This window comes from Colias philodice, chromosome 18 (genome assembly GCF_061535455.1).
Source record: "Colias philodice isolate Cphi_HAF_F1 chromosome 18, ilColPhil1 Martin Lab GWU primary, whole genome shotgun sequence".
Lineage (NCBI taxonomy): Eukaryota > Metazoa > Arthropoda > Insecta > Lepidoptera > Pieridae > Colias > Colias philodice.
This window is the reverse complement of record NC_143103.1, coordinates 1868744-1895811: the sequence shown is the minus strand read 5'-3', so window position 1 is coordinate 1895811 and position 27068 is coordinate 1868744. Positions and strand designations below refer to the sequence as shown.

Genomic DNA, 27068 nt, shown 5'->3' with positions numbered 1-27068 from the left:
TCAAGCGTATACACATTGATGGAGATACTCTTTAAGAGTAGTAACTCCTTCATCAGTGTTCCTCCTTACAACTGAGCAGCAATTGGCCAGCTTTTCGCAAGACTGTCCGTTGTGACGTCGGGCATTGGTTAGACTTAAGTCCAGCTCATAGCCCAGAGAAGCGGCCGCACGAGATATCTCCTTGAGACAAGATGTTATATTTGATCTGAAAGAATATTGTAGCATTTTAAGAATCCATCGTGATCTGATGGAAAATACGTGAATAATGATCCAAATTTTATTTGAGTTATTAAATGTTAAAACCATTTATTCTGCAACAGAATCTATGTCATTTGCTAGGGCATATAGAATGGTGCAAAACTTTATCCAAATATGAAAGCTTTAATTTTTCAATATTAATCCCCTTCAAAGTGTACTATTATACTATTAATGAAGGGGATTAATTTTGAAAGAGTATTAACATAAAGTGGGTTAAACAAACACGATAAACAGGCGTCAACTCCTGAACTAATTCTGATGAAATTTAGTATACGAATAAATCATGATCAGTTGTAGGCTTTGCATTATTTCATAGTAAAACATATTATAGCTTAGATAGTAGATAATTAAATAACATACTTCGGTACATCCTTATTCATAAACTTAGTAGCATCAGCTACAGCAGCTTGCATATGATTTCTTGTAATGCTGATCATTTCTTCAGCATATTTACCCATTTTGGCTATAGATGCTCTAGCTTCTTCTGTACATCGGTATGTTAGTGCTACATGTCTGCTGGCTATAGTTCTGGCTTCTCGTTTCTCTTCGTCACACATTTCTGTTAAATATTCGTGAAAATTTATTAATGGATAGTGGATTTCCTTAGTGCATATATCTTTAGTGATCTTATTAACGAGACAGTCGTCTTGGCTTTCTATACAACTTAAATATTAGTTCTTCTTGCTTAAACCCTAAGTCATATTTTATAATCAAAAATTCCCTTTATAATATGTACTATCGTTTTTTGACTTGAATTTTTACTCTTTACAGTCTACGTAAATTTCTATCTATTCAAAGACCTTCTCATACACACACACACACATACACATTTTACAAGAAAAGCTCCACTTTAATATTTTTTCTGGAATTGGTAAGAGCAACAATAGTTTTTCCAAATTACTATATTAGTAGCTGGTTGACCCAAATGATTATTTGGCTGTACACTTCCCGTATTGTTTACATTCAACAAAATATACAAAACAATTCAATTTTAAACATTTTCAACAAACACGGCATTTGTTTGCAATACTTTGCGAAAAGATCCGGAGTAGCTAACCCAGTTTTAAAATATTTCATAAACGTGTCCTCTTTTCGTTTGAATGCCGTGGCATATAAAATGTCACCTGATACTTTAATAGAAGTTTTCTGTTTACATTATACGCTTATTATACAATGGAATATTTTCATGGTATAAAATAAAGATGAAAAGTAAAATTAAGTTAATGGTTGGACATGAATATAGCTCTCTCGACTCGTATAGATCATCTTATTCCGTAGAAATATATTTAAACTGTTTTGTTATAACTGTCAAAAATTGATTCGACCACGAATAGCTGAAATGGAAAGACTGCCTAGTTGGTCTGGTTGTGAGTACATTTGATGGCAGATGGCAGAGGCAAGAGGTGCAGTGTATAACCCGGGTAAGTTCAAAAATAATTAATAGAACGTTTTTTAACTAATCTAAACTAAAGCCAGGAGGGAAGAAATAGTAGGAACAGAAAGAAGAGAAGAAGATTATGTAGTGGTGTCCATTCTACGCCTGATATCATCCTGGTCGTGACAAACAGTAGGAATTTTGAATTTGTGCATTTGTGTTTGCGAACATTTTCGTGCACTTTAATATAATCTCCAGAGAAGTCAGTCTCAATTGAAATAGCCGAATATAAACCGGGAGAATAATTATTTCAACTAGCTATTTTAGCAGAAGTAAAATGAAAATGGCGTTTTGATGAAAATACCTGGTACGTTTAATTTATCAGCCAGATCAATGAGTTCTGAATAAATCTTCTGCTTCTTTCTTAATGCTGCATTAATTTCCTCTTTTATTCGTTTGAGAATTTTATTGGTAAGTTGCTGGTATGCGTTCTGGATGTTTCTGTGGTATGTGTCCAGAAACGGTGCTATTACTGTTGCCATGTATCGGTTTACCTCGCTGGAGAATATATATCAATAAGATAAGTAAGTATCCGTAATAATCCTACTAATGCTATAAATGCGAAAGTAGCTCTATCTCTATGTCTGATTGTCTCTTCTTCAATCCTAAACCACTGAATCCATTTGGACGAAATTTGGTTCAAAGATAGTTTGAGACCTGAGAAAGGTTTTATTCCACAAATCCCATGGGAACGGGATCTATGGAGGTTTTCCTTTGACTAAACAAGCGAAGCTGCGGCCCAAAGCTTGTTCAGAATAAATAAATATTATTGTGCGTGTAATGGAAGTTAGAAGTAGACAGAAATAATTGAAATGAGCCGGAATTGAAGTGTTCTCGTGATAATATTGGTTAAAGGTCAAACATAAGCATCGCATTCATAATGGATAAAATGAAAGGTTATTCAGCTTTTATTGCAGTACGTATATAATTAATAAACTACTGTTATATGAAGGCTTTGTATTGTTTTAACTTGGCTATTTAATGACATTGTTATTCGTTATTCGCAAATAATTAAAGTCTCGCGTACAATCAGTTTAATGACTAGAAAAGTTAGTATTTTTTAATAATGAAACATAAAACGTTATCCACATTGGTAGAATTAATAGAGATAAAATCGAATAAAAAACTACAGTCTAAACATAAGCATAGGCATTAGTAGTTTTTTACTGGATAAATAATTTCCAATCAATAGTTCAGAATATAACTTCCAACCAACAAACTTCCTATTTTTATTTTCTTTTATGTCGTGAAATGGCCGTAGGTTATGTCGGACCCCCACTGCCTAAAGATCCATAAGCAGTGGACCGAAACTTCTCACTTTATAGTATTACTATACATGAATAAATTCTCACCTATTTATAAGTGATAAGCGTGGTTTCCTCAATTGCCGCCTGGTGTCATTTCCCCATACATCCTTTATTTTATTGAGATGTTCGTCCACTTCGACTGGTTGATGCTGCCACGGAGGTATCTCGAAGCAAAACCCTCCATCTTGGCGAAGATGATTGCTACGGTCCTGAAAGAGAGTAAGAAGTAAAGTCAGAAGTGACTGAAGAGTAAAAACATTATAGTAACTAGGAAAAGAGTCTTTCAAGTTAAGACCGAAAATTAAAAATGTTTTTTTTTTCTAAATTGAATTGACATTATGTCTATTACGGTCGTTATCTTCAATCAATAATGTTGTTATGAAGGCAATGCATATTTAATTGAATATTGTTGAACGTGTTGTAGGCTTAAGTTTATGAATTTCATAAACTTTATTTCTCCGGTTAAACTTGGCGATAATTTCAACAGATCTACATCAACAGTAGTAATTTTTTTAGACTCCGGTTTCCTGGTGGCAATTTCTATAAAAGTCTTCAATATAAAATATGCTTCTTGTATATAGCCTAAGAGCTGATGACAAATTTTTCAATTAAACATTAACATAAGCAGAATATTAAACTTAGTTCGAAACAACCGAATAGTACTGACAATTGGATGAACAAATGACACTCATTTTAGAGCTACGCAAATTATTTCATTCGTAACTAAAAACGGACGTCATGTTATTAAAACTGTTCCAGTCTCACGCGAATTTTAAATGTGAGTTATATTGCAAATGTGGCAATACAAAACATACTGTATTTTATAAACCTATATTTATTTATTTATTTACTCTTTATTGTACAACATATTAAAATAAAAGTACATAAAACAAAACCATTTAAAATGTACAAATGGCTATATATAGGGTGTATTTTTTTTTGATGTCAATGTCACAAAAGAATTCCACCCAAACGACGTTAAAACGTAAATTACACATTTACCCACCAGTAAAAATACACAGTGGAGTAAATTAAATGCTATTTTTAGCTATATATTAATTTAATTTAAAATTTTCCGTACATTTATTTAACCCTTTACAATACGAAAACTGATATAAACGTTGTTCTGTCAACCAACGCAACTGGAAAACGCCCACATTGGACGAGCGGTTACTTTCCGCGGTTTTTCGCTATATGTTGTGGTAATATTTCTTTCGCCCGAGAACCACGGCGGGTAACACTGTAATTTGCTCCATGTTACTTGAATTAAAATTATGTTTATTTTACTTTATTAACTGGTTTAAGCCACGAAGGCATCAGTTATAGAAAATTCGAGATTTTTCTTTCTTGAATTTAACGTATTGATACATTCTGTATAGTCTCGGTTTATAAGATGTATTTACTAAATAAGTTTCAGGACCTTATTTTATGATGTTACCTTATTTTTCAGTTCCTTAATATTGACTGACCGGTTGGCTTGGTAAGTACAGGCCCTGCCTTCCAAGACAGAGATCGTGGGTTCGATTCCCACCCGGGGCAAATATTTGTGTGATGAACATAGATGTTTGCTCTGTGTCTGGATGTTAATTATCTATATTAGTATTTATTTAAAATTATATTTGTATGTTTATCAGCCATCTGGTTTCCATAACACAAGCGAAAGCTTAGTATGGGATCAGATGGTGCCGTGTGTGAAAATTGTCCTGAAATATTTAATTTATTCCTGAAATATTTTTCGATTTTATATTATCATTTTTTTACAATCACAAAGAGAAGGATACGGCCAAAATGTGTGATGAATCTATCTTTCCATAAAAACTCACCCTGCAGTTAACAGCCGGGTGTACGGTACCCACCAACACACATACGATCACAAAACACAACATAGCCTGTACTTATTTCACATCAATTTCACGTAAAGCAAACCAATTATAGGCTTCAGTGAGACGTAAAAAATGAATCTTATATCTTTATTGGTTTTTAGGGTGCCGCGAGTCGAGGAAATTAGTTTCATGGAATGCGTCAGTGTAAGCAAATTTTATATTTGACATATATCCCTTTTCCCTAAATATTAACTGTGTATTTGTTTTTAAGTCGATTTTGTAAACATCACATTCTAATGTATTATAAGGACTTAGAGTTCTGGTGCGAAATGAAAACTTAGTTTATTAAATATGAATTAGCCATTTTAAATCAATACATATAATAAAATTCTAGAAAAGTGGTGTCTGTACAATGAAAATATGTAAAAAAAAATTAGCAGGGGTTATTACTAAATCGATCCCAAACCCAAAACTGTCGTTAAAAAATTTTTTGTCTGTTTGTCTGTTTGTCTGTTTGTCTGTTTGTCGGTTTGTCTGTTTGTCTGTATGTTTGAACACGCTAATCTCAGAAACGGCTTATCCGATTTAAATGCGGTTTTCACTAATATATTGTGGTAAGCTTCATTTAACATTTAGTGTTTATTTCATGTCAATCGGTTCATAAATAAAAAAGTTATGACCATTTAAGTAATCACAGCGAACATTTGCTAAGGCATTCTATACATGAATTACTTTATTACGTAAATTATACGCTAAAGTTATTCCTTAACATGTCCAGATGATCATATCGAAAGTTCCCAAGCGTGGGGGGGGGTGGTTATGCTGAGGGGGTAGTAGTAGTATAGGTCAAAGGAACTTTATTTAGATTTTTGCTCATAAGTCTAAAACCTGCACAAATAGCATTATGGTTACTTCTAGGTAAATTTTTTATATAAAAGGTCTTTGAAATTATGTCGTAGGTATTATATTTTTAACCCCCGACGCAAAAAGAGGGGTGTTATGTTCGCTATGTGTGTATTGCGTGTCTGTCTGTGCCACCGTAGCTCGCTAACGGGTATTATACGAATTAGATGCGTTTTTTTGTTACATTAGTTGTTTATATAGGGGTAAGTGGGAATGAAAAAAACGAATGTTAGTTGTTAATGTAGGTTGTAGGTTATACCCAAGTGATATATCAAATGAAAATAGACGACATGTCAGAAATAATTAGTCAAATTTTATCAAAATCGGTTCATCCATTTATTTGATATAGGGGTAAAAGTGGGAATAAATAAATGAATTTTATCAAATATACTCAAGTGACGTATCTAATGAAAGACATGACGTGTAAAGTACAATAAGACATATTTTATCAAAATTGGTTCATCCATTTATTGGATAAAAGTGGCAATAAAAGTTGTCAAATATACCTAAGTGGCATATCAAATGAAAGGGCATGACCTGACGTGAGAAGTATAATGAGGCATATTTAATCAAAATCGGTTCATCCATTTATTGATTTATAGCGGTAAAAGTGGGAATGAATAATCGAATGTGGTCAAATAATATAAACAAGCGGCATATCAAATGACGTGTGAGTTACAATTAGTCATGTTTTATCAAAATTAGTTAATCTGTTTATTACATATAGGGCACCTTAGGGGTGATAGTGGGGATACATAATCCAAATGGAGTACCAAACGAAAGGATATGACATGTACATAATATATAGGTATGATTAGACATGGTTTAGAATTTAGATCAAAATCGGTTCTGCCATTTACCAGGGGTGCAAGGGAAAAGTTGAAAGTCTGTGAAAGTAGAAGGAATATGGGAGCGGGAGAATAACCACATCCAGGAAATTTTGAACTCTTCTGTACCTAAGTTTTATAGCTCAGTTTAGTAATAAATTTTACTAACAGTTCTTTTGTGTTATTATTTATTTTATTTCTTAACTTTATAATAATGTGTAAGTACTTATAATTTAGTTGTATATGATAGTACGTGTTTCAAGACGTGTTTACTCAATAATTGTGTGTTAAGTGGTAACTACTATGCAGTCACTATTCCACGCGGACGAAGTCGCGGGCACAGCTAGTCATAGGAATAAGGCTTATTACCATGCACATTATCTGCTCAATAAACATCTCCACTAAATCCTTATCTATTTCTACATACCAAAATCAGCGGTTTACAAATTAACATACAAACACTATATTCATGAACTTTAAACGGATTATTTAAGGATGTATTGATAATCTAAATCTGTACCGATAAACCTACAGAATGCATTTTTACTTGTGACATAACTTATTATGGTAACAAGCATTGAAGGAATATATTAGATTGGTAATCCGGATATCGCAAGATTCTGTCCAATTAGTGATCAATAAAATAATATTATAAGTGCATTTTTCTATAATATGTCTTATCCGATATCTTGCCATCTAATCCCAATATAAAGAAATATTATATTTCCTCGACTTGGTTGTACGTACTATTACGACTAAAAGTTCAAAGCTTGCGATAAAGTTGATCTTTACGTATCAATTGACATTATAAACACTACTAGCTTTCCGCCCGCGGCTTCACCCGCTTTGTCTAAAACATAATAAATTATATAATAAAACCTTCCTCTTGAATCACTCTATCTATTAAAAAAACCGGATCAAAAACCCGTTGCGTAGTTTTAAAGATTTAAGGGACAGAGAAAGCGACTTTGTTTTATACTATGACTACATACTCTTATCACTATCACTAGATAGTGATAAGAATAATAATAAAAAAAACAAATTCTCCATATTTTTTTGGTACTAGCAGCAGATAAATTCGATAATTTATCAGACGTTCGACAGACGTTTCATTATAAAATCTAAAAGAACATTCAACAAACGCATCACCACCAATCTTAATTAAAACAAGCTAAACACTATAAAAATATGAAAGCACGTATTTTGCACCGATTTCGCAGACGGTGGAAGAAATTTAATTAACTGTCTAATTAATTCAGGTAACGCTAAGACTGGTCTGGCACTTAACGTTGAAAAAACACATTATGAAAGATCCTTTGCAGTGCTGGTATCCTGGTAATATTTTTGATGAAAATAACTCAGCGTTTCCAAGCATTTCATTATAATTGTTTGGTCTTTGGAGACGTTTCTTTAACATGTTTCTGTTTTGTCTTGTGTAGAAAGGCATGTGCTTTGAAATATATATGGTTTTAGTGCAAAAAATATGTTGATTTTGTTTTTACGATTGGATAAATTTAAGCAAGGTGAAATAATATTTAATTAGCAATGTTATAAATCAAAGCAAAATATTGCTTTAACACACGACTAGGCTATAAAATCACACTTCAATACATGTGTATTTCTAATTTTAACGTGATTATTTTTCCGACCCAAATATCGACCAATAGAATTGCACCATTCGACGTCACGTGGTACAACCTACATGGTATTATATCTAGTGATAATTTTTTGAAAATTTTCTCTGGTAGTTGACGTCAAACTGACAGGTTGAATTCAATTGTGAAATTATTGGCCGACATTTGGGACGGAAAAATAATCCCCCGAATACCACACGAGCTTCAAAATCAAATAGCAAAAAAGCTCTTGAGGTATTATTACTCATTAGCGTGTCTAAAATTAGTCTACATTATGTAAGGTCATACCTGTATTTTCTTCAGTTTCTATATTCAGTGAACACCTGGAAAGCCTTTTACGAGCGATGTGGTTCTTGTGAAAGCTTATTCTTTGTAGCAAACGTACTGTTAACCCTTCGTTAGTCTTTATATTTTTATTTGTGGCTCTGGTCATTATAACCATAAATTGCTGATAAAGAAGAAAGGAAGTTTTAAAATTATTAAACTTTATTCACATAAACGTATGCTTTAAATAATCTGGCAATCATTGACAGACTTTATTAATTGCGCTCCTTTATAAAATTTTGTTTAACTGTCATGTTATATATTTTAATTTTAATATATAACAGCTAGTGTGTGCGTTCAATATGTTTCCACATGCAATAGATACACATAGTTACATCTATAATATTATTATCAACGAAACTAAAAAAAGACAAACCTAAAGGAAACAACGCAGCCGAATACCAGTGACATTTTAATCGGATTATTTCACCCCACGCTGGCCGAGCAAGGGTTAAACTCTAAAGAAATATTCTATCGCCTGCCTACGTGTTGCGAGGTAAGGCATGCTTCAGACTTGTTCAGAATAAGAAAAGGCTGAACATAAAATACGGGATAAAACGAAATTTTTTTAGCTCCATTTCCAAGTGCGGTTCTTTGAGGAAAAAATGTTTTCATTAGAGTTTGTTTGATACGCTCGCTTTGAATTTTTGTTATTTGTTTATCCATGTTCTGTCTAGTTTTAGAATGGTTTAGCGATTGAACATGAAAGACGGTAAAATGTTTGTAGCAGCTTTTGAGATCCTTGAAGCTTTTGTCGATTTAAGGAAGGTATTCGTTTGTGTTGAACTACTAACTAGATGTTTGAATGCGGATGTTCTTTATGTAATTCATCGAACAATGTCGAACTTCGAATTCAGTGCATTCAGTATAACCCTCCCATTTCCCAAGTATAACATAACATAACACAACATAACACTCCTGCGTTATGACTTTTAGAAGTACATATACCTGTATACGAATAGTGATGGTAAATATGTGACAAAAAGTTAGAATTCTTACGGCTCAGATCCTGATATTAGTTCTCACAAGCTTAACAATTTAGAGGTATTAGTTAAGTCTCAAATTATATTAAGTTTGCTTCTAGGTTTCTCGAACATTCGCTTCACTTTGTCGATGACGTCACCGTCACAGCAGCTAATCACTCAAACTGCACATGCAGGTATATAAAAGATATTTCACTACATTCCTGTACTAGACATCAGAGTTTCAGACACATAATGTAAATAGTAAAGCGACACGTATAAGAATGCGTTAACTCCAGCAATGCAGACGGAGTTTTGTGACTTGAATATTTATTCCTTCTCACTCTTTAAAGAGCATTGCTCCTGAGATATTGGGTGTTTCTGTACATTTGTCTGAAGCTGCAAAGTTATTTGGCTTTAAAAGAAACCAAAGTAACGTTCAGCACTACAAGTGTTGAACAGTTAATTTTTAAAATTAACTAGATAACACATTCTCTATTAACTTAATAAAAAGACACAGAAATGCAAAGTGAGAAGAGAAATGAGATACTTACTTGTTATATACTAGTCAATTTAAAATTGTATTATATGTATTTACCTCCTCATCCGCAATAACCCTTGCATATATTACATAACAAATATTATAAAGAGGAAAGGTTTGATTTTTTGTTTGTTTGTTTGTTTGTATGAATTGAATAGGCTCCGAAACTACTTGGCAGATTTGAAAAATTCTTTCACTGTTGGAAAGCTACATCATTTCTGAGTGACATAGGCTAGGTTTTATCCCGGAAATCCCACGGGAACGGGAACTATGCGGGTTTTTTTTTTGAAAACGCGGGCGAAGCCGCAGGCGGAAAGCTAGTATATTAATAAATTAACTAACATCGTCATCATCATCTTCAATCGTCATCATCAGTCTATGTTTTCTATAATACCTATCAATTATTTCAGAAAATATAATATTATTTACCTATATTTAAATACAATTTCATCTTTGCAACTCCGAATGTTAAAATCGTATCTATCAAGCACGAACCAGTTAAACTCATTTCTATACATTCACATAGTTATCGCAAGGAGCGTACAAAGAAAAAAATAATAATTTCACTTTTATTGGTAAAGTCCTTCAACAAGATTTTTCCATACGAAGAAAGCAATTTATGTGATAACGTTCGGGGAAAATTGCTTTCTGGCCTTTTCTTGCGTCTATTGAATTTATTGCCTGATTCAAATTGAGTGATATTTATTATACGACCATTGATATAGAATACAAAGCCGCGCTATGGACGCAAAGCCAATTATTAACTGATTTCCTTAAGGCTACTAATACAATAGGTACTTACTATATAGTGATTCAAAGTGATAAACTATTGTCATCCAGATAATTTAGCTAATAAAATAACGAAAAAAGAATGAAACAAAAATAACGCTATGTACCGACAGCTCTAGGTGTGAAACTACTAATAATATAATTTTTATGAAGCTTAAAAACGATACCGCATACTATTATGAACTTTGAGTTAATTTTTTAAGATTTTCCTTTAATAATTTCACATAAAAAAGTGAAATTATTAGTTATAACTAATAATTTTATAATTTATAATAAATTATAAATATTTACTTACATTAATGCTGAAATCATCTTGTGTCTTGCAAGTACCTACTTTCAATGATAACACCACAATTCACGTCATATTTGTTTCAAAGAAAATATTACAACGAATCCATACATATTTCAATAAGGATGCAAAAAGAAACACGGGATTAAAAATGGAATCTGAAAAGCGCGCCAATACACCGCGTTCTGTCATTGTAAAAAAAAAAAATAAAACAGGCAATGGCCGAACGGCGTTCAGCCTATATTTCATTCCACAACCACAACCCTCCAAGTTCGATAAATCTACAAGATTTCTATTACAGATAACGGCTTGATTCTTTCCGGATATTTTAATTTTATGTCCGCTCTGCAGCTTCGGATTCTTGGTTTGTTATTGGTTTTTAATTTTTATGTATTCCCTCGCTTCAATTTGTTACCTGAGCCGCGGTATTCGTATTTCGAATTTTAATTTAAGCAGTTTTTTTTCCTTTATTTGCGTATGGGTATTTATAATTAAGGTGTAGGTATTTGGTAATTTTGTTACTTTAATACTCATTGAAAGTTAATTACACCACGGATAATATTATAATACTACGATCAGGCTTAGTTAATAACATTATTAACAATTACAGTAGAACAGTACACACACACACATACATATTATGGTGTGTGTACTGTGTGTTTCAAATTTCTTACGTTTCTGTGTCATTATTTAAATCATGGACGTATAAAAAAAGACGGACACCGTATTACGAACAAACAACGTGAAGCCACCATAGTAAGCTAGCGATAGTGTAAAGACAATAAACACGCACACACTCTCACCATAGTAAGCTAGTCGGCCGCCATTACGTCGTGAACTACCGACTGATTAACTGCGTCACTGTTTCACAAAAAATATTTAAAATGCCGTCTTGTGTGGTTAAATAGTGCCGCAACAGTACAATTTTAAATAACAAAACACAAGGGATTACATTCCACAGGGAAGCAAGTTATTTCTTTTATGTTTTAATGACAAAATTATTACGGCAAAATTTATAGAAAAAAAATACAGCCGCCATTGTCATCAGGACAGCTGTTGCCATGGCAACATGGCACACACACATGGATGTTTCGCCGCCATTACTAGGCTTCACTCAATGTTTAGGCGATATACCGTCCGTCTTTTTTTATACGTCCATGATTTAAATCTTTTATTTCTTTCACTATTAAAATAATTTTTATATCCAAATAAGCATACATTTATGTAAGAAAGTATAATTAAATAATACGTTAGAACAACTACATAATAACAAATTGCAAAGTAAACGTTCCTACTGAAATAATCTCACAAATCCTTGAGAAATGATCATAAAATAAAACAAGCATTGGCGGTATTGCAGAGTCGTCATATTTTAAAAATTCGTTAACAGTAAACATGAGAGATAAAATCTCAACTTTAGACTTCTGTATTTTATAGAATACAATCTACGGACAATATCAAGCTGACTGTGCTATTTTTCAATTTATTTCCAGGTAAAATATTTTTCAAAAGATTCATAATATATGAATTTTTATTACCTCCAGTTTGTGACGTGGTTTTTTAATGTAAAAACTGTGTATTTAAATAAATTTCGCTGTAACCGGAGATAAAAAACTATTGAATATGATATTGTGCTGATGTTCAGGAAAAAACTGTATTGACTATTATTTCAGGATCGTGTCGTTGGATGTGGAATATAATTTTCGAAGCTCTCACATAAAGTGTTAGCACAAATATAATCTAGACACATACCTATATATAAATGTATAGGAATTTTTAGAAATTCACGATTGATGTTTTTTTTACGGTAGTATAATTAAGTATTATTTCATAGGAAGGAGGTACCTGTATAAATTGGGATCGAATATGAATGACGAATGATGGTGATTATATTTTTTAGGACAGATTAATAAATATTCCATCTCTGCTCTCAAATTTTACAAAGGTGTGTGGCGTTTCCACATTTGTGTGGCGAAAATTATATTGGTGAGGATAAACGTTTATGATTTTTGTTTAGAATTTAAGAATGAGTCAGCCGGGTTTGTTGGTATGGCCGGTTTATCTAGTTAATATACTTTTTCATTTGTACATGTAGTATTTCATTTATTTTTGTTTAATTTTCATTCAATTAATCTGCAGGAATAGCAATCAAAGCCGCTGGAGCATCTAGTACAGAATAAATAAATGAACCACACAGCTGTAATTATATATCAAACGAATTTACAGATTAGTTTCTGAATGCAGGCACTGTAAACACTCGGTTCTAGTACCAATGTAACTAAATAGGTAAATTCCAGCATTGAAGCAGGCGCCGCAAACCTTTTGTTTGATTTGCGAATGCTGTTTGCTTTTGGGAGATTTCCAAAGGTTTATGATTTCTGAGCAACATTATTGTGGTTATTTAATTTATGTCGAATGGTTTATGTTTACTATGTAATGACAGAACGATCGTTTTGGTAAATAGAAGATTATTATACATTTATGAATTATTCCAAGAAAAAGTATTTTAAGTTCTATTTATTTGTATAAAAGGTAATATTTAAAGATATTAGAAGTTAGATAGTAAGATATTTATTATTTGATCTCTCTCTATGTTAGTCTGAATTTATTTAGTAAATACCTAGGAGTAAGATTGAATTATGAATAAGTACTAAGTATGATTGCCCTTTGCAACGACTCTCATATAATATTATGATAGTCGATGAATAATATGAAGCAAAAAAATCTGTTTTAAATTAGTCAGTAAAACAGAATTTCCCTTTATTAAAATGTATAAATTAATGTTATAATAAAAATCGGCTTTATGTATGTTCCCCACATCATATAAGTCGTAAAGACGATGCATAATCAATCTGTATACAAATTACGAACTAAATTAAAACAGTAAACCAAAAAACTCAATACAAAAATTCCAATAACATACAATACGGCAAAACAGAATAAAAATATAAACAAATAAACGTTAGAAATTGAATTTGGATCCTTGTCTTTGGATACTTTCCAATTTTTGCAATTAACAGAAAAGATATTTAAATTTTAATTGGATACTGAATGACTCGTTACCTTAATGGGTACGAGTGCCTACTTTTAAATAATTAAAATTACTACGAGCGTCTTTGACTTCTGCCACAGATAATAAAATATTAGACAGTTCAAGAGTTCGCCAGTCAGATAAAATTACGCGCAGCAAAACTTTTGCGGGGGTACTAAGAAAACAAAATCCAAACTATAAAATGATACTTAATGTTTATTATCATACCCAAACTATAAGTAGGTACATAAGTTTGGATTATGGTAATGGAAAGGCTAAGTAAAAATTAAACAAGATTTTTTTATATGTCTGTAATAGTAAAATGCAATTTTATTTATGTATAACGTATTCTATTTCAGTGTACTTTTACATATATACACAATCAAGCTTTAGTAATGTGCCAAATCACAATATAGATTCATTGAAATAGATTCTTACTTGATTTCGCTATTAATAACTAAAGTTAAATAAATATCTAGTTTGAAATAAAAGAGCAAATAAATAGTTTGAAATATAAGAGTCAATAAATGCTTTTACAATGAAATTGAAAATTAGTATCTAATATAAGATGAAGGAATCTCTCATTTTTTATTTGTCTGTGTCGTTATTTAAAAGCGATGATACTTGATGAAAAGGGACGCTATTTCGTCGCCAACCCTTTTCTAATCATATCTATTTCTAACAAATATTACAATTCTAATATTAGTAATAGAATAATTCATATTTGGTATTTTTTTCCCAACTTGTACGAATTTATTTCATCATTCTATACATTCGTTCTATAAAACTTTGATTGATTTTACCGAGAATAGTTTTGCTTTTTGTAGAAAATGTTATGAACTGATAAATAACTATTATAATACCGAATAATTTTAGGCTTATAGTTACAATCCCGGATGTATTATATTACATCCCAAAACGAGATTCTTATAATTATTTTTAACAAAAAACTAACCCCATAAATGGTCAGAGAAAAACCAAATTTGAATGGAACGACATGGGAAGCACCAGCTTTGACACATCAAAATCTTTCTTCATTCCAAGTTGTTGTTAGAATAAGTTGTTATCTTAAAAAATACACAACATATTTTTGTAAATACATGCAAATTCTTCGACATGTGGCAAGGCCAACCTAGATTTGGCCTGTGGAAGAAAAATAAGAAGCCTATTTTCTTGCAGTCGCAAAAAATATAGGCTTATATGAGAAACACCCTGGTGACAACTATATATTAGGTATATAGTTTATCCCACGATATTTTTGTGGAGGTAGTTCAACTTACAATTGGCACAACATCAATCAATTATAAAGTGGGTATATTTCTATATGATTTTAACATGTTTTATTCAAAGTAACTCGCGTGGGTGAGAGCACTGTTTCTATGAGTGCTTCCATAATAAGATGCCTTAGGCGTGAGCTTTTTGTAGGCTGAAATTTATCATTATTATAAACAAACATTTGGGGTTGTAGAGTCAGTTTGTAGAAAGCATTACGAGGTATTATTTTACTGTTTTCATAAATTTATATTGGGCTTCATTATTTCGCACTTATAAATAATTGTGAATACTTTTAGTATCCATAATATTTTACTGTTTTTATATTAATGCTATTTTCTATATAGTTTCAGTGAAATTATGAGGATAATTTAAACCAATAAACCCATGGAAACATTCCGGCGAACAACACTCAAAGCGAAATCTGAAAATACATATTATAACGACATCAAAAACAAACGTTAAACATTCTCAAGAAGGATTAAAAGTTAAACAGAAAGCCATGCATTCTATAACGACACTAAGTTCACATCACCCTTATCCTTTAATTAAAATAAATACAATCTTACATCCGACTTAACGAGTTGGTGCCATATTGCCCCAATATTTATTTAGGCACGTTCCAGACAAGTAATGACGATACATTTTAATATGGGGTTCATGCACCAGGGGTTACCATCTTATAACAGTATTATTTCTTGTGTGGGACAGTGATGGCGCTAGACGACCTATATAGCGCTGTCTCTTTTCCATACTGGAAGTAATACTGCTTTAAGACTTCATAGTACGGGGGCAGGTTTTGGTATTCGTTTTTGAAAGGGCTCTTTAATTGGTGGTGAGGAACGTGTTAATATGTCTCATTGTAGCGTGCGTAATCGTTGTTAGAAATTTGAATATCATTAAAAATATGTATTCTTGAAAACAATTTAGCTAAATGAGACTGTAAACACGACCTTAATGAATGATTGTGTATTGACTGAATTATAATTCAGTTGATTATGTTTAAATTATGTTTTAAATGTCAATACTCATAGAGCAATAAATAAAGAAAACAGTTGAATTGAAATCTATCTAGTTAAAATGACTATTTTAATAGATTTTCTAGTCCTTTTTAATATTACTTATGGTCAAGAATTGCAGTTACTATTTGTGTTTATTTCAACATGTTTAATCATAGGAGTATAAACTAAAACCAAAGTGATGTCCCGTGTCTCTGTAGTGGGGTAAGGGGCAGATGCATTATGCATACATCTGTTTCACTGATCGATTTTCTTTAGGGACAAGTAGGTGATCAGCCTTCTGTGTCCTACCAGACCGAGACATTTTTTTTCTTCGTCTCCACCGGGAATCCAACCCAGGACCCCTCGGTTCTACGCTCCCGCGTCAACCACTGTACCAAGGAGGCGGTCAAACTGAAACCAAAGATTAGGATTATTATTTCATCGTCATTTCTTGCACTTAAACCTAACAAGAAAATGTCCAATTTCATTTCATATAATATTTGGCTCATCAAAAGCCAGAATCATATCTGCTACAAACCCATAACCTGTGAGCAGGTAAGCGGGCATCATATTAAAGAACGAGCTTAAGGGCTGACCCCCTTTTATCATCGCCCAACAATGGACGCGGGAAATGAAATACTGAATCTGAGATACCTTCCGTGGATTACGCACTGCGCGGTGGATATCTACACAATATCGATATATGAGGTAGCCGATTCCCCCAGCTTAAAAAATAGCCTATGTTACTATATAGCTTTAAGGTAAACTAATGTGAAAATCGATCGAGAAGCTTTCTACTTAAATTGCATCTTCGACTTAAATAATATAGCGTATAAGTCGCATTTAAATCCTTCAAATGCGACTTATACGCTTAACTTCCTTAATTTATCCAAATGTTAACTTAGGTAAAAGCAAACACAAGAAAATGCCATGTTTAACAATGATTAAATCAGTTTTTGTGCCATGCAAAGTAAAGTCTTTGTTGGTTTGGGACCAGAGAGCTTTCTATGACATGTCCGGAAATATTTTTTATGTTGACGCTGAATTTTATGTACAGGTTTAAAAAGTTAGTTGCATATGAATATCTATACTAATATTATGTAACTGAAGACTTTGTTTGTTTAAACGCGCTTATCCCAGGAACCAAGGGTTTGATTTCATAAATTATTTCTCTGGTAGGCAGTCCATTTATCGAGGAAGGCTATAATATATCAACACGCTTCTTAGCATTATAGCCAATAAGAACGGAGCAATGCGTGTAAAACATCGGGACACAGCCTAGCTATACGAAGCACGACTGTGCTTTGTTGTAATATTATTTTTTTTTAGCACAGTCGGTAAACTAGCTTACCCGAAAGAATTGTTTCCTTAAGAGTTCCTGCGGGGCACGTAAAAATTAAATTGCCCTTTCTGACTGAATATCGGATGGGTCTCTATGGCGAATTGAATTTGCCCTGTATGATACAAGAATCAAATTATTTTGACGACACTCGATACAAGTTGTGTTGTGGATGAATAGAATATTGATAATATAACATCACCACATATTTTCCGAGCGAGTAAATGTGATAATAGGTCACGAATGTTATTGTTGATTTGTGTGATAGAGAAAATGAGAGACGATAGAGATGTAGTACCTAGATAGAAAATAGAAACAGCATTAATAATACGATAAACTTTATAGAGTTAACTTAAAAATCGCATTGCTTGCGAAGAGCTGAAGTATTACAGTTAAGGTCTTCAAGGTTTTGCGGCTAAAAGGGCACGCAAATAGACAAATTGATGATCTTGGAGAAAAGGTACTTATCTACAAAATCTCCACATCACTACTTTATGAAATGGTAGAGGTGCAGGAAAGAAAGGATTGAAGTAACGTGCTATGTTTAAAAACATTTGATCAAGCGTCTAATAATATATAATATCGTCATATCAATAATAATCAGTCCAGTTGTTAATGGTCTAAGCTTTTATCCTCACGAGCCTTGTCCCAGCATTAATAAAGATTGGTTGAACTGAAAAAAAACAATAGCTAATTTTGTAAAATATAAACATTTGAAACATAACTGTGAATTCGTACCTTTAATAATAATTCAATACAATATAGAAAGAGAAAAATAATTTCATTTCGCATTTTAATACTCTAAGTGCAAATACAATGAATTTTAAAACGTTAATTTACTTGTCCACCCTGACGCAGCACTCGAGAACTTTCCTAACAAATTATATCATGAATAGACAAATAGTCTCTTTTAGCCTTGTTTGAGTATTATATTTTGATTGTCTGTAAATAAACCTCTCATCTACAGCAATAATAGGAATTTATGGGGGCAGAAATGATCCCGTGTCAATACTCGTGATTAATTATATATGGGCATGGACCGTTGCTTAGTCACCGTGAAAGGGTTAAAAGGGTGCCTGTGATACCTTCGATTGTGGGAAAATCTATTTAAAATCGTGGCGCTAAATGATTTTTAGGGTTATCAATATAACCAATGTTGGCTTGAAAAGAACGAGTAGGCGATAGATGGTGCCTTTGTTAGTTACTAGATAATTGGTTGATTTGAATATAATCAATTATGCTATTGTGAAGAGAAATTGGCGATAGGCTATATTTTTTTAATCTCCACCATTTGAAACATTCATGTCATTACTACATGTATCTCAATTATTAGATCGCATTCAAGTGATTTTTCCAATAATTGCATTTAAAAACTATCATATCATATAACTAACTTGTAACTATCTTCAATAGCTGTCTCGAGGATCAGAAACTCTCATAGATACAAATATTATCCTATTATAGAATTCAAAGCATGGTCAAATTTGTCCGCACGGCTAGTTAAACATAATACGGTTCTACCTCAAAGCAGTCTGTTTATAAGTCGCTTGGGATACTTTGGGGTCTACACTTAATGTCATTAGTCCCACTTCTGAGTACTTTGAATCTAGTTAAATTAATAATATAGAAGTTAATTTTAGACTTTGATTTAAGGAAGTGTGCACTTTTAATTTGAGTGCTCTTGAATACGCTTTTTGGAATAATTTAATGTTGGTATTTTAAACTTCTTTTTTATCGACTTCAGTTATAACTGCTATTAGGTGATGTGAATGATATGAAACGAGTAGGAAAAGTAAAAAATAGCAGAGATATTATATTTATTGGAAACAAGGTGAATTTTTCCAACGAAATATTTGGCGTAGAAAGTTTTCCATTTTTACAGTTACAATATGACAAGTTTAAATTAAGTAAGAAAAATTTGAATAATAATTTTTTTCTCCGGTAAACTGATTGTTGCGTATATTTGGATTTCAGAAAAATAATATAATTTTGTCTGAAAAAGACGATATAAACAACAACGCCTTTTTAATCGCACAAACCAAAAATATATCAAACAATAGACCTCAAGAAAGAAACATTCAACAAAAAGTGTAGAATATAAATTAAAAATCTTAACCGCTTTTATTAATGGATGAACAGAAATCCGAGGGACGGTCCCCGCAGCAGACAATTACGTGCCGTAGTTTGACAAACTTCGCTTCACTGACTTAAAGACAAGTTTATTTCTAAAATACAGCTTTCAAACAGAATATTTTATCTTGAAAGTAAGTAAAAGTGACGGACGTAGGGATTCTGGATGTGATGGATAGAAAATTTTCAAGATTACAAAAATACGAATTTTCTTTAGTTCGTACTTTTGTAGTGTTGGAATCTCAAGTTAGCAGCTCAACAATATTTTTTTGAATTCAGAAAATCCAAACCAGATTGTCAATAGATTGTTTATAGTAAGATTGGATATTTTAAAGTGTGTAGACTATGTTATTTTGGTAATATAAAATTCACTACACGTTAAGTTGAAAGGACCTGAAAAGCCGGCAACATACTCACAATGTCTCTGGCACTGTGGGTACATATGGGCGACGTGGAGCACTTACCACCAGGTGACGCGTCTGCTCTGTTGCCTCCTATTGCATAAAAAAAAGTTGAATGCACCACTGAAGAACTAGTATTGTTTATTTGTCTGTATGGATGTGGTTATGCAACTTTACAGCTATTTAAATATGTACAGAGATATTAATAAATAATGCCCAAGTTTTTATACTTTTTAAACAACTTAAATTCTTTTGTTTTGTTTAAAATATTTTTTTTTGGTAGTGCTGTTGTTCTTAACACATATAATATGAATTTATTTGGTGTAAAGTGAGTGTTGCTTTAACCTATTTTAAGAACATCATGCATTTCAATAATGACATTTTTTGGGTTGCGAATTGGAAAGATTTCTAAAATATTATGTTGAAAATAGCTAGCTAGTTTTCTAATAAATTTTGTGGTAAGAAATTATTTTTGTGATTACGTAAGATGATTCCTGCTTATTGATAAATTAAAATAAAACTTAATCCAATATCAAGTTTGTCTATTAAAATAAGGTTTCCAGTGATAAATTAAGTCTTTAGAAACCTTATCCGTAGAAGTATAACTTTTCTTTGATCTCACATAAGTGTCTAATGATGTAAACGTCGTTCGGATAAATTCTTTGTCTCAAGTATGCATATAAGAATGTTTTCTTTGTTCTGGGGGGTTACCATTGATGTCTTATAGCAGTTTTATTTCTAGTGTGGGAAAGTGATGGTGCTAGACGACGATAATAGCGCTGTCATTTTTCACTCTGGAATTATTTCTGCCATACATTGTTCGTGAGCTGAGCTGCCCTTTACGATATTATGTTGAAATATAAGTGATAGTGAGGTCTGTAGATAGATGCATGTAATGTTGTTTATGTGGTTTGGAGTTGTAGATAAGTACAATTTATAGTAGAATGAAACCAATAGCAAAAGAAGGAGAATTTAAAAAGAAGACAGGGTGAGATCGAGTTGCCACTAAAGAAAAAAAAAAAAGACGTGTGGCACTCGGGGACTGCCGCGGTAAAGCTATTGCATGCTATGCCTTCAAGCCACACCTCCGTGCCCGTCGGAGTGGGGAGCGTGAGGTTTTTTCGTTACGGAATTTCTGGATTCGGTCCCCGCGCTCAAGGCCCGCGATAGAAGCTATGCAATAGCTTAAAAGAAGAATACAATTTAAATAACCACAACAATCCACATTCCTCTTAGTAAATAAAATAGAATGTACCAAAAGACACATAATCTATTCATAAGCGATATCGTTTTATTAACATTCTATAGTACTCTTAAAACCCGATTGTAAAATAAATATTTTAAAAGCATAGAGCATTAACCACATTAAAACCATTCATTAAATATGAATAGTGCTAATGCTCCACTAATTAATTTAAAGCTAATTCGTGATCAATAAATCGCCGATCAAACAGCAATGAGAAGTTAGAACTGAAATCAGCTAATTCTATGACTTGAATATTTAATGAAATGCACTTCTAGACTTTGACGCTGACTTCGTAATTTGCAGTTCGACTGCCGGAGTTTTGAATATAAGAGCTGCTGATCATTTTTGAGCTGTTTTATTTAATTTTACTCGTTTATTATCTGTATAGGATTGCTAATAAGGTCGACTTTATCATCAGCCGTTTACGGAATGAAAAAATATATCTATCTAAATTTAAATTGATTTGCAAGATAGTATTTGATTACTTTTATTTGTTACAGCGTTCTTGTACGACTTTTGGCTTTTCAGCCTTCTTAACTGCAGCAAGATGAAATACTAAAACATAATAAGACAACCAATAAACGAATGTTACATATTACTATTGATAATAATAATTAAAAACACCGTATACCTGCTATATTTTATTAATGTAGGGAAAAATATAAAAAAATATAAAAGGGAATATTAAGGTTACCAATAAATTAAAAATAATGTCCTCCAATATTTTTACTCCATACAATCACCGGAAAGTTGCCAACTACCCTTAACCACGAAAATATTAACATAAATATGAACGTTAATTATATCATCAGCCCTTGGTCTAAAAGCCCGACAAAATTCAGTACACCCCCAGCGAGTTCAAACTACTATTTAAAGTGAAGCCATTGCAATTGGTAGCTTTTCGTTTTAAAGCAAATTTGACGGGAATCCGGGACTCGCCTTTTAGCGCAATTTTCATATTGCTTTGGGAGTTATGGTTGCCCTTAGGTTATTAATTAATACATTTATATGTTTTTTATCAAGGGAGAACAAATTGGCTTGTAATTAAGGTTCATTTTTGTATTATTTTTCATTTTTATAAATTTATTTAATGTACAAGATAACATAACCTTTTTTTTTCATTTTATCCTGCCAGATTGAAATAATGTTATTAATCATAAATACACCTCTAACCTAGAAATCTGTTGATACTAAACAAGTATGAGGAAATAAGACGTGTTATACATTTGTAAATAGGACCGTCTTCACTATCAACTACATTGTATAAAACAAAGTATGCTTAAATCTTTAAAATTAACGCAACGGATTTTGATTGAATAGATATATAGATTCAAGAGGAAGGTTTTATTATAATTATAATTTATTAGGTTTTAGACAAAGCGGGCGAAGTAGCGGGCGGAAAGGCAGTCAATCATAAATATAGGTCTTATCTAGAAATCTGGGTTGATATTAAACAAGGCGTGTATGAAGAAATAAGGCATGTAACAAATGAGCTAAAATAGACCATCTTAGGGTTATAAATCACGCGCTCATTAGGCATTCAGTTGTTCCCCACACCACGCTGCACGGCCTACTATCTAGATCTTAAAATCAGCCTTCTGTTTACAGAATTAGACTAGGGTACACAACCATAGCCTTTGCTGAAATATACTGAAGTTGTAATAAGGGAGTCGCTGAGAATCGCTTTCGTATTTAAAACCTGTGCTTGTATGTTATGGTATGGTTAAGAGGCAATCATTTTAGCATGAAGACAATAATTTAAGTATTTTTTGAGTTAGCGAATGTCACATGACCGCGTATACGTAATTATGTAGCCTATGTGCAGCTATATGGCCTATCTAGCCTATATGCCACTCTGATGATTACAACTACACCGTATAATTCATAATCCGACCAGTGGTTTTCGCTGTAGGGCGTGTCAAAGAAATATAAATACTTACCTACATTCTTTCGCAGTCGGATAGAAATACATCGGCCTATTGGCTCTTTTATTCGAACATTGCGTTAAGGAGTAGCGTTTTATATCGCTTCATAATTGAATACTTAATAGTATAGCCTACAATGTTTGCTGGAGTACACGTATTTCCTTGTCGTGGGCAGCATGAATGCATTACATAAGCCCTACCCTGATAATACCTTATTGCACCGAATTGCCACAAGGTCCGCTTGGAGTCACGCCAGGTAGACTTAATCTTTGATGCCCGACTTGAATTATTCTTGCTTTACCTTCGCGACCTTCTGAAAAGAGGTGTTTTTATTTACTACACATATCTATTTCAAAAACTGCTGCTCTTTTTATAATACAAATGTTGAATCGCCAAATGTTTTGCTAAGTGCAAAACTCGAGAACGACTGAACCGATTTCGTTAATACATTTATTATTATATTCCTTGAAGTACGAGGATGGTTCGTATTTAGAGAAAACGCCAGGGCGGACCGCTAGCATTAAATAATAAAAAACTTGAGCGATATCAAGGGACATCCGGATGGAGCGAAGTGTTAAGTTAGAGAGAGACAGACAGAGAACAACGCGCACGCCGCACGGCTTACAACTTTAGCAAAAAGTGTCGTGAAAAGTTTTCGCAAGAATTTTTTCCGTCTAGCCCCTTTTCACAACGCGCGATAAGGAACTTCGTTCCAAAAATTGTATGACTAGTATGTTTCTCTTTGATATCTACCATTTAAAAAAGCAAATAGGGTTGGAAATATTCAAACACCATTAATTAGCAAGTAGTATTTGCTTTTGTTAACTACATTGCTATAAATTGTGAAAAATGGTCGTCGCAACTAACAGACAGATGGAATCAATAAGCCAGTAGATTGTATTACATCAATCAGCCTCGGAACTATCGGATGGGATTTGTAATTACAAGAGAGGATTCCTTTTTTGTTCAAAAATATGTATTTTATTTTTATTTTTAAAGTATTTAGCGTAAATAATAGGCTACGATAACATTTTAGCGCCACGAAAACTACGATGTAAATCAATTAAAAAAAATTGCAATCATTGTTAAAAATCTTTAACAAAGCTATGCTTTTATAGTTGACTACATTTCCACTTCTCCCACGTTTTCAAAGAAAAACCTGTACAGTTCCCGTTGTGGAATTTCGGGGATAAAAAGTAGCCTATGTTTTATTCTTTCAGCTACCTACATACCAAATTTCTTTGTAATCGGTTCAGTAGTATTTTCGTGTTCATAAAATTTCGCGTTTATAATATTAGTAGTATGGTGGTTATTATTTTATACATCTAGTTTAAATAAAGCTTTATATGAATTTAAATTAATTATTGCTATTCCCAGAATTTTTTTTTGACGTGATAACGTTTTTAAAATCGTTTTAGTCGGGTGACATGTTCAGAAACTTGTGTCACACCAAAACCTCACCAATAAGACGTTATCACGTAAACATCTCGATCGTAAACCTACTTTACAAACAACCAATTTTTTTTTATACTCGATAGGCAGACGTTTGACCACAATCCCACCTGATGGAAAGCGGCGATGTGGTCTACTTGGGTGCACGTCTGCCTAGGAGGAGCCTATTCACCCTAGCTTTGAAGAGGCCCAGGTTGTATTGAACGAAAAATTTTAATTACTTCAATAAATATCAGCGTACAACTAATTCATTGTTTCGTTAATTCATGCAGTTTCATAATATAATATAATTAACAAATTGAGAAGTATTGTCTCATTTTAATACCATTCTTTAAATACAGTTTCAGAACTAATTTAAAACATTGTAAAGAATCTACGCGTTCAATTTAGTGGAGTCGTTAAGTCATCGTCCAAGTTCGGCTTAATTTAATCGAACTGAAACCAGATCGAACTGAATTAGCAGCTTTCTTAGTGCGCATGTAAATCGCAATTTCGAAACTATCGCTATAATATGATGGGCCATCTTCACAATGGGCATCGTTGGGCGAGTAGAGGCAATAACGATAGTGTAGAGGGCCTAAAATGTGTTCGCCCATCATTGTAGATGTTTCTGCATTATCGCCGTATTGGCGGCAACATCGACAATCATTTGATGGGCCATCGTTGGCCATTGTGAAATGGGTCTATTAAGCGTTCACTAGTCAAGTGTCGAACTGATAGAATCAATAATCGTGCTCGGATTCGCTTACATCAATCATGATGTGCCGGTTGACGTTTGCAATTTGGCTATTTTGGCCGGCTTTATATTTGGCATTGTATGATTTTTGGTGGATTGCTCCTTATAGTGTTACTGGTTAAGGAAACATTTTTATTTTTATTTATTTATACTATATTGCTCTTAGATAACTTAAATATGAACTTAATTTAATTATAAATTAAAACAAATGGCGGTCTTATCGCTATATAGCGATTTCTTCCAGACAACCGGAGTACGGAAGGAAATTAGTTAGAGGAGAGGAATAGAGCAGAGCATAAAAATATAATATGTAAGAATATAATATATATTCACAAAAGTACAGGCAGGAATAATTAAAGCCATAAAAATATGTTAATCATCATCATCATCATCATCATCAATACATATAATAAAATTCTAGAAAAGTGGTGTCTGTACAATGAAAATATGTAAAAAAAAATTAGCAGGGGTTATTACTAAATCGATCCCAAACCCAAAACTGTCGTTAAAAAAATTTTTGTCTGTTTGTCTGTTTGTCTGTTTGTCTGTATGTTTGAACACGCTAATCTCAGAAACGGCTTATCCGATTTAAATGCGGTTTTCACTAATATATTGTGGTAAGCTTCATTTAACATTTAGTGTTTATTTCATGTCAATCGGTTCATAAATAAAAAAGTTATGACCATTTAAGTAATCACAGCGAACATGAATATATGTAAAAAAAAATTAGCAGGGGTTATTACTAAATCGATCCCAAACCCAAAACTGTCGTTAAAAAAATTTTTGTCTGTTTGTCTGTTTGTCTGTTTGTCTGTATGTTTGAACACGCTAATCTCAGAAACGGCTTATCCGATTTAAATGCGGTTTTCACTAATATATTGTGGTAAGCTTCATTTAACATTTAGTGTTTATTTCATGTCAATCGGTTCATAAATAAAAAAGTTATGACCATTTAAGTAATCACAGCGAACATTTGCTAAGGCATTCTATACATGAATTACTTTATTACGTAAATTATACGCTAAAGTTATTCCTTGACATGTCCAGATGATCATATCGAAAGTTCCCAAGCGTGGGGGGGGGGGTGGTTATGCTGAGGGGGTAGTAGGGGGGGTCAAAGGAACTTTATTTAGATTTTTGCTCATAAGTCTAAAACCTGCACGACTAGCATTATGGTTACTTCTAGGTAAATTTTCTATATAAAAGGTCTTTGAAATTATGTCGTAGGTATTATATTTTTAACCCCCGAGGCAAAAAGAGGGGTGTTATGTCCGCTATGTGTGTATTGCGTGTCTGTCTGTGCCACCGTAGCTCGCTAACGGGTAATACGAATTAGATGCGTTTTTTTGTTATATTAGTTGTTTATTATATTATTTAGGGGTAAGTGGGAATGAAAAAAACGAATGTTAGTTGTTAATGTAGGTTGTAGGTTATACCCAAGTG

At 32.7% G+C, this 27068-nt stretch overlaps 1 protein-coding gene across 1 annotated transcript; it reads right to left on the bottom strand.

Moving 5' to 3' along the window:
* LOC149480251 (uncharacterized) lies at window positions 1-25560 on the bottom strand. Its single transcript, XM_089706845.1, has 5 exons — window positions 25342-25560; window positions 3046-3209; window positions 1998-2191; window positions 619-817; window positions 1-205 (listed from the first exon to the last, which is right to left on the bottom strand). The coding sequence occupies exons 1-5, from the start codon at window positions 25558-25560 to the stop codon at window positions 1-3; spliced, it is 981 nt and encodes a 326-aa protein (XP_089562971.1).
* Between the last annotated feature and the right edge of the window lie 1508 nt (window positions 25561-27068).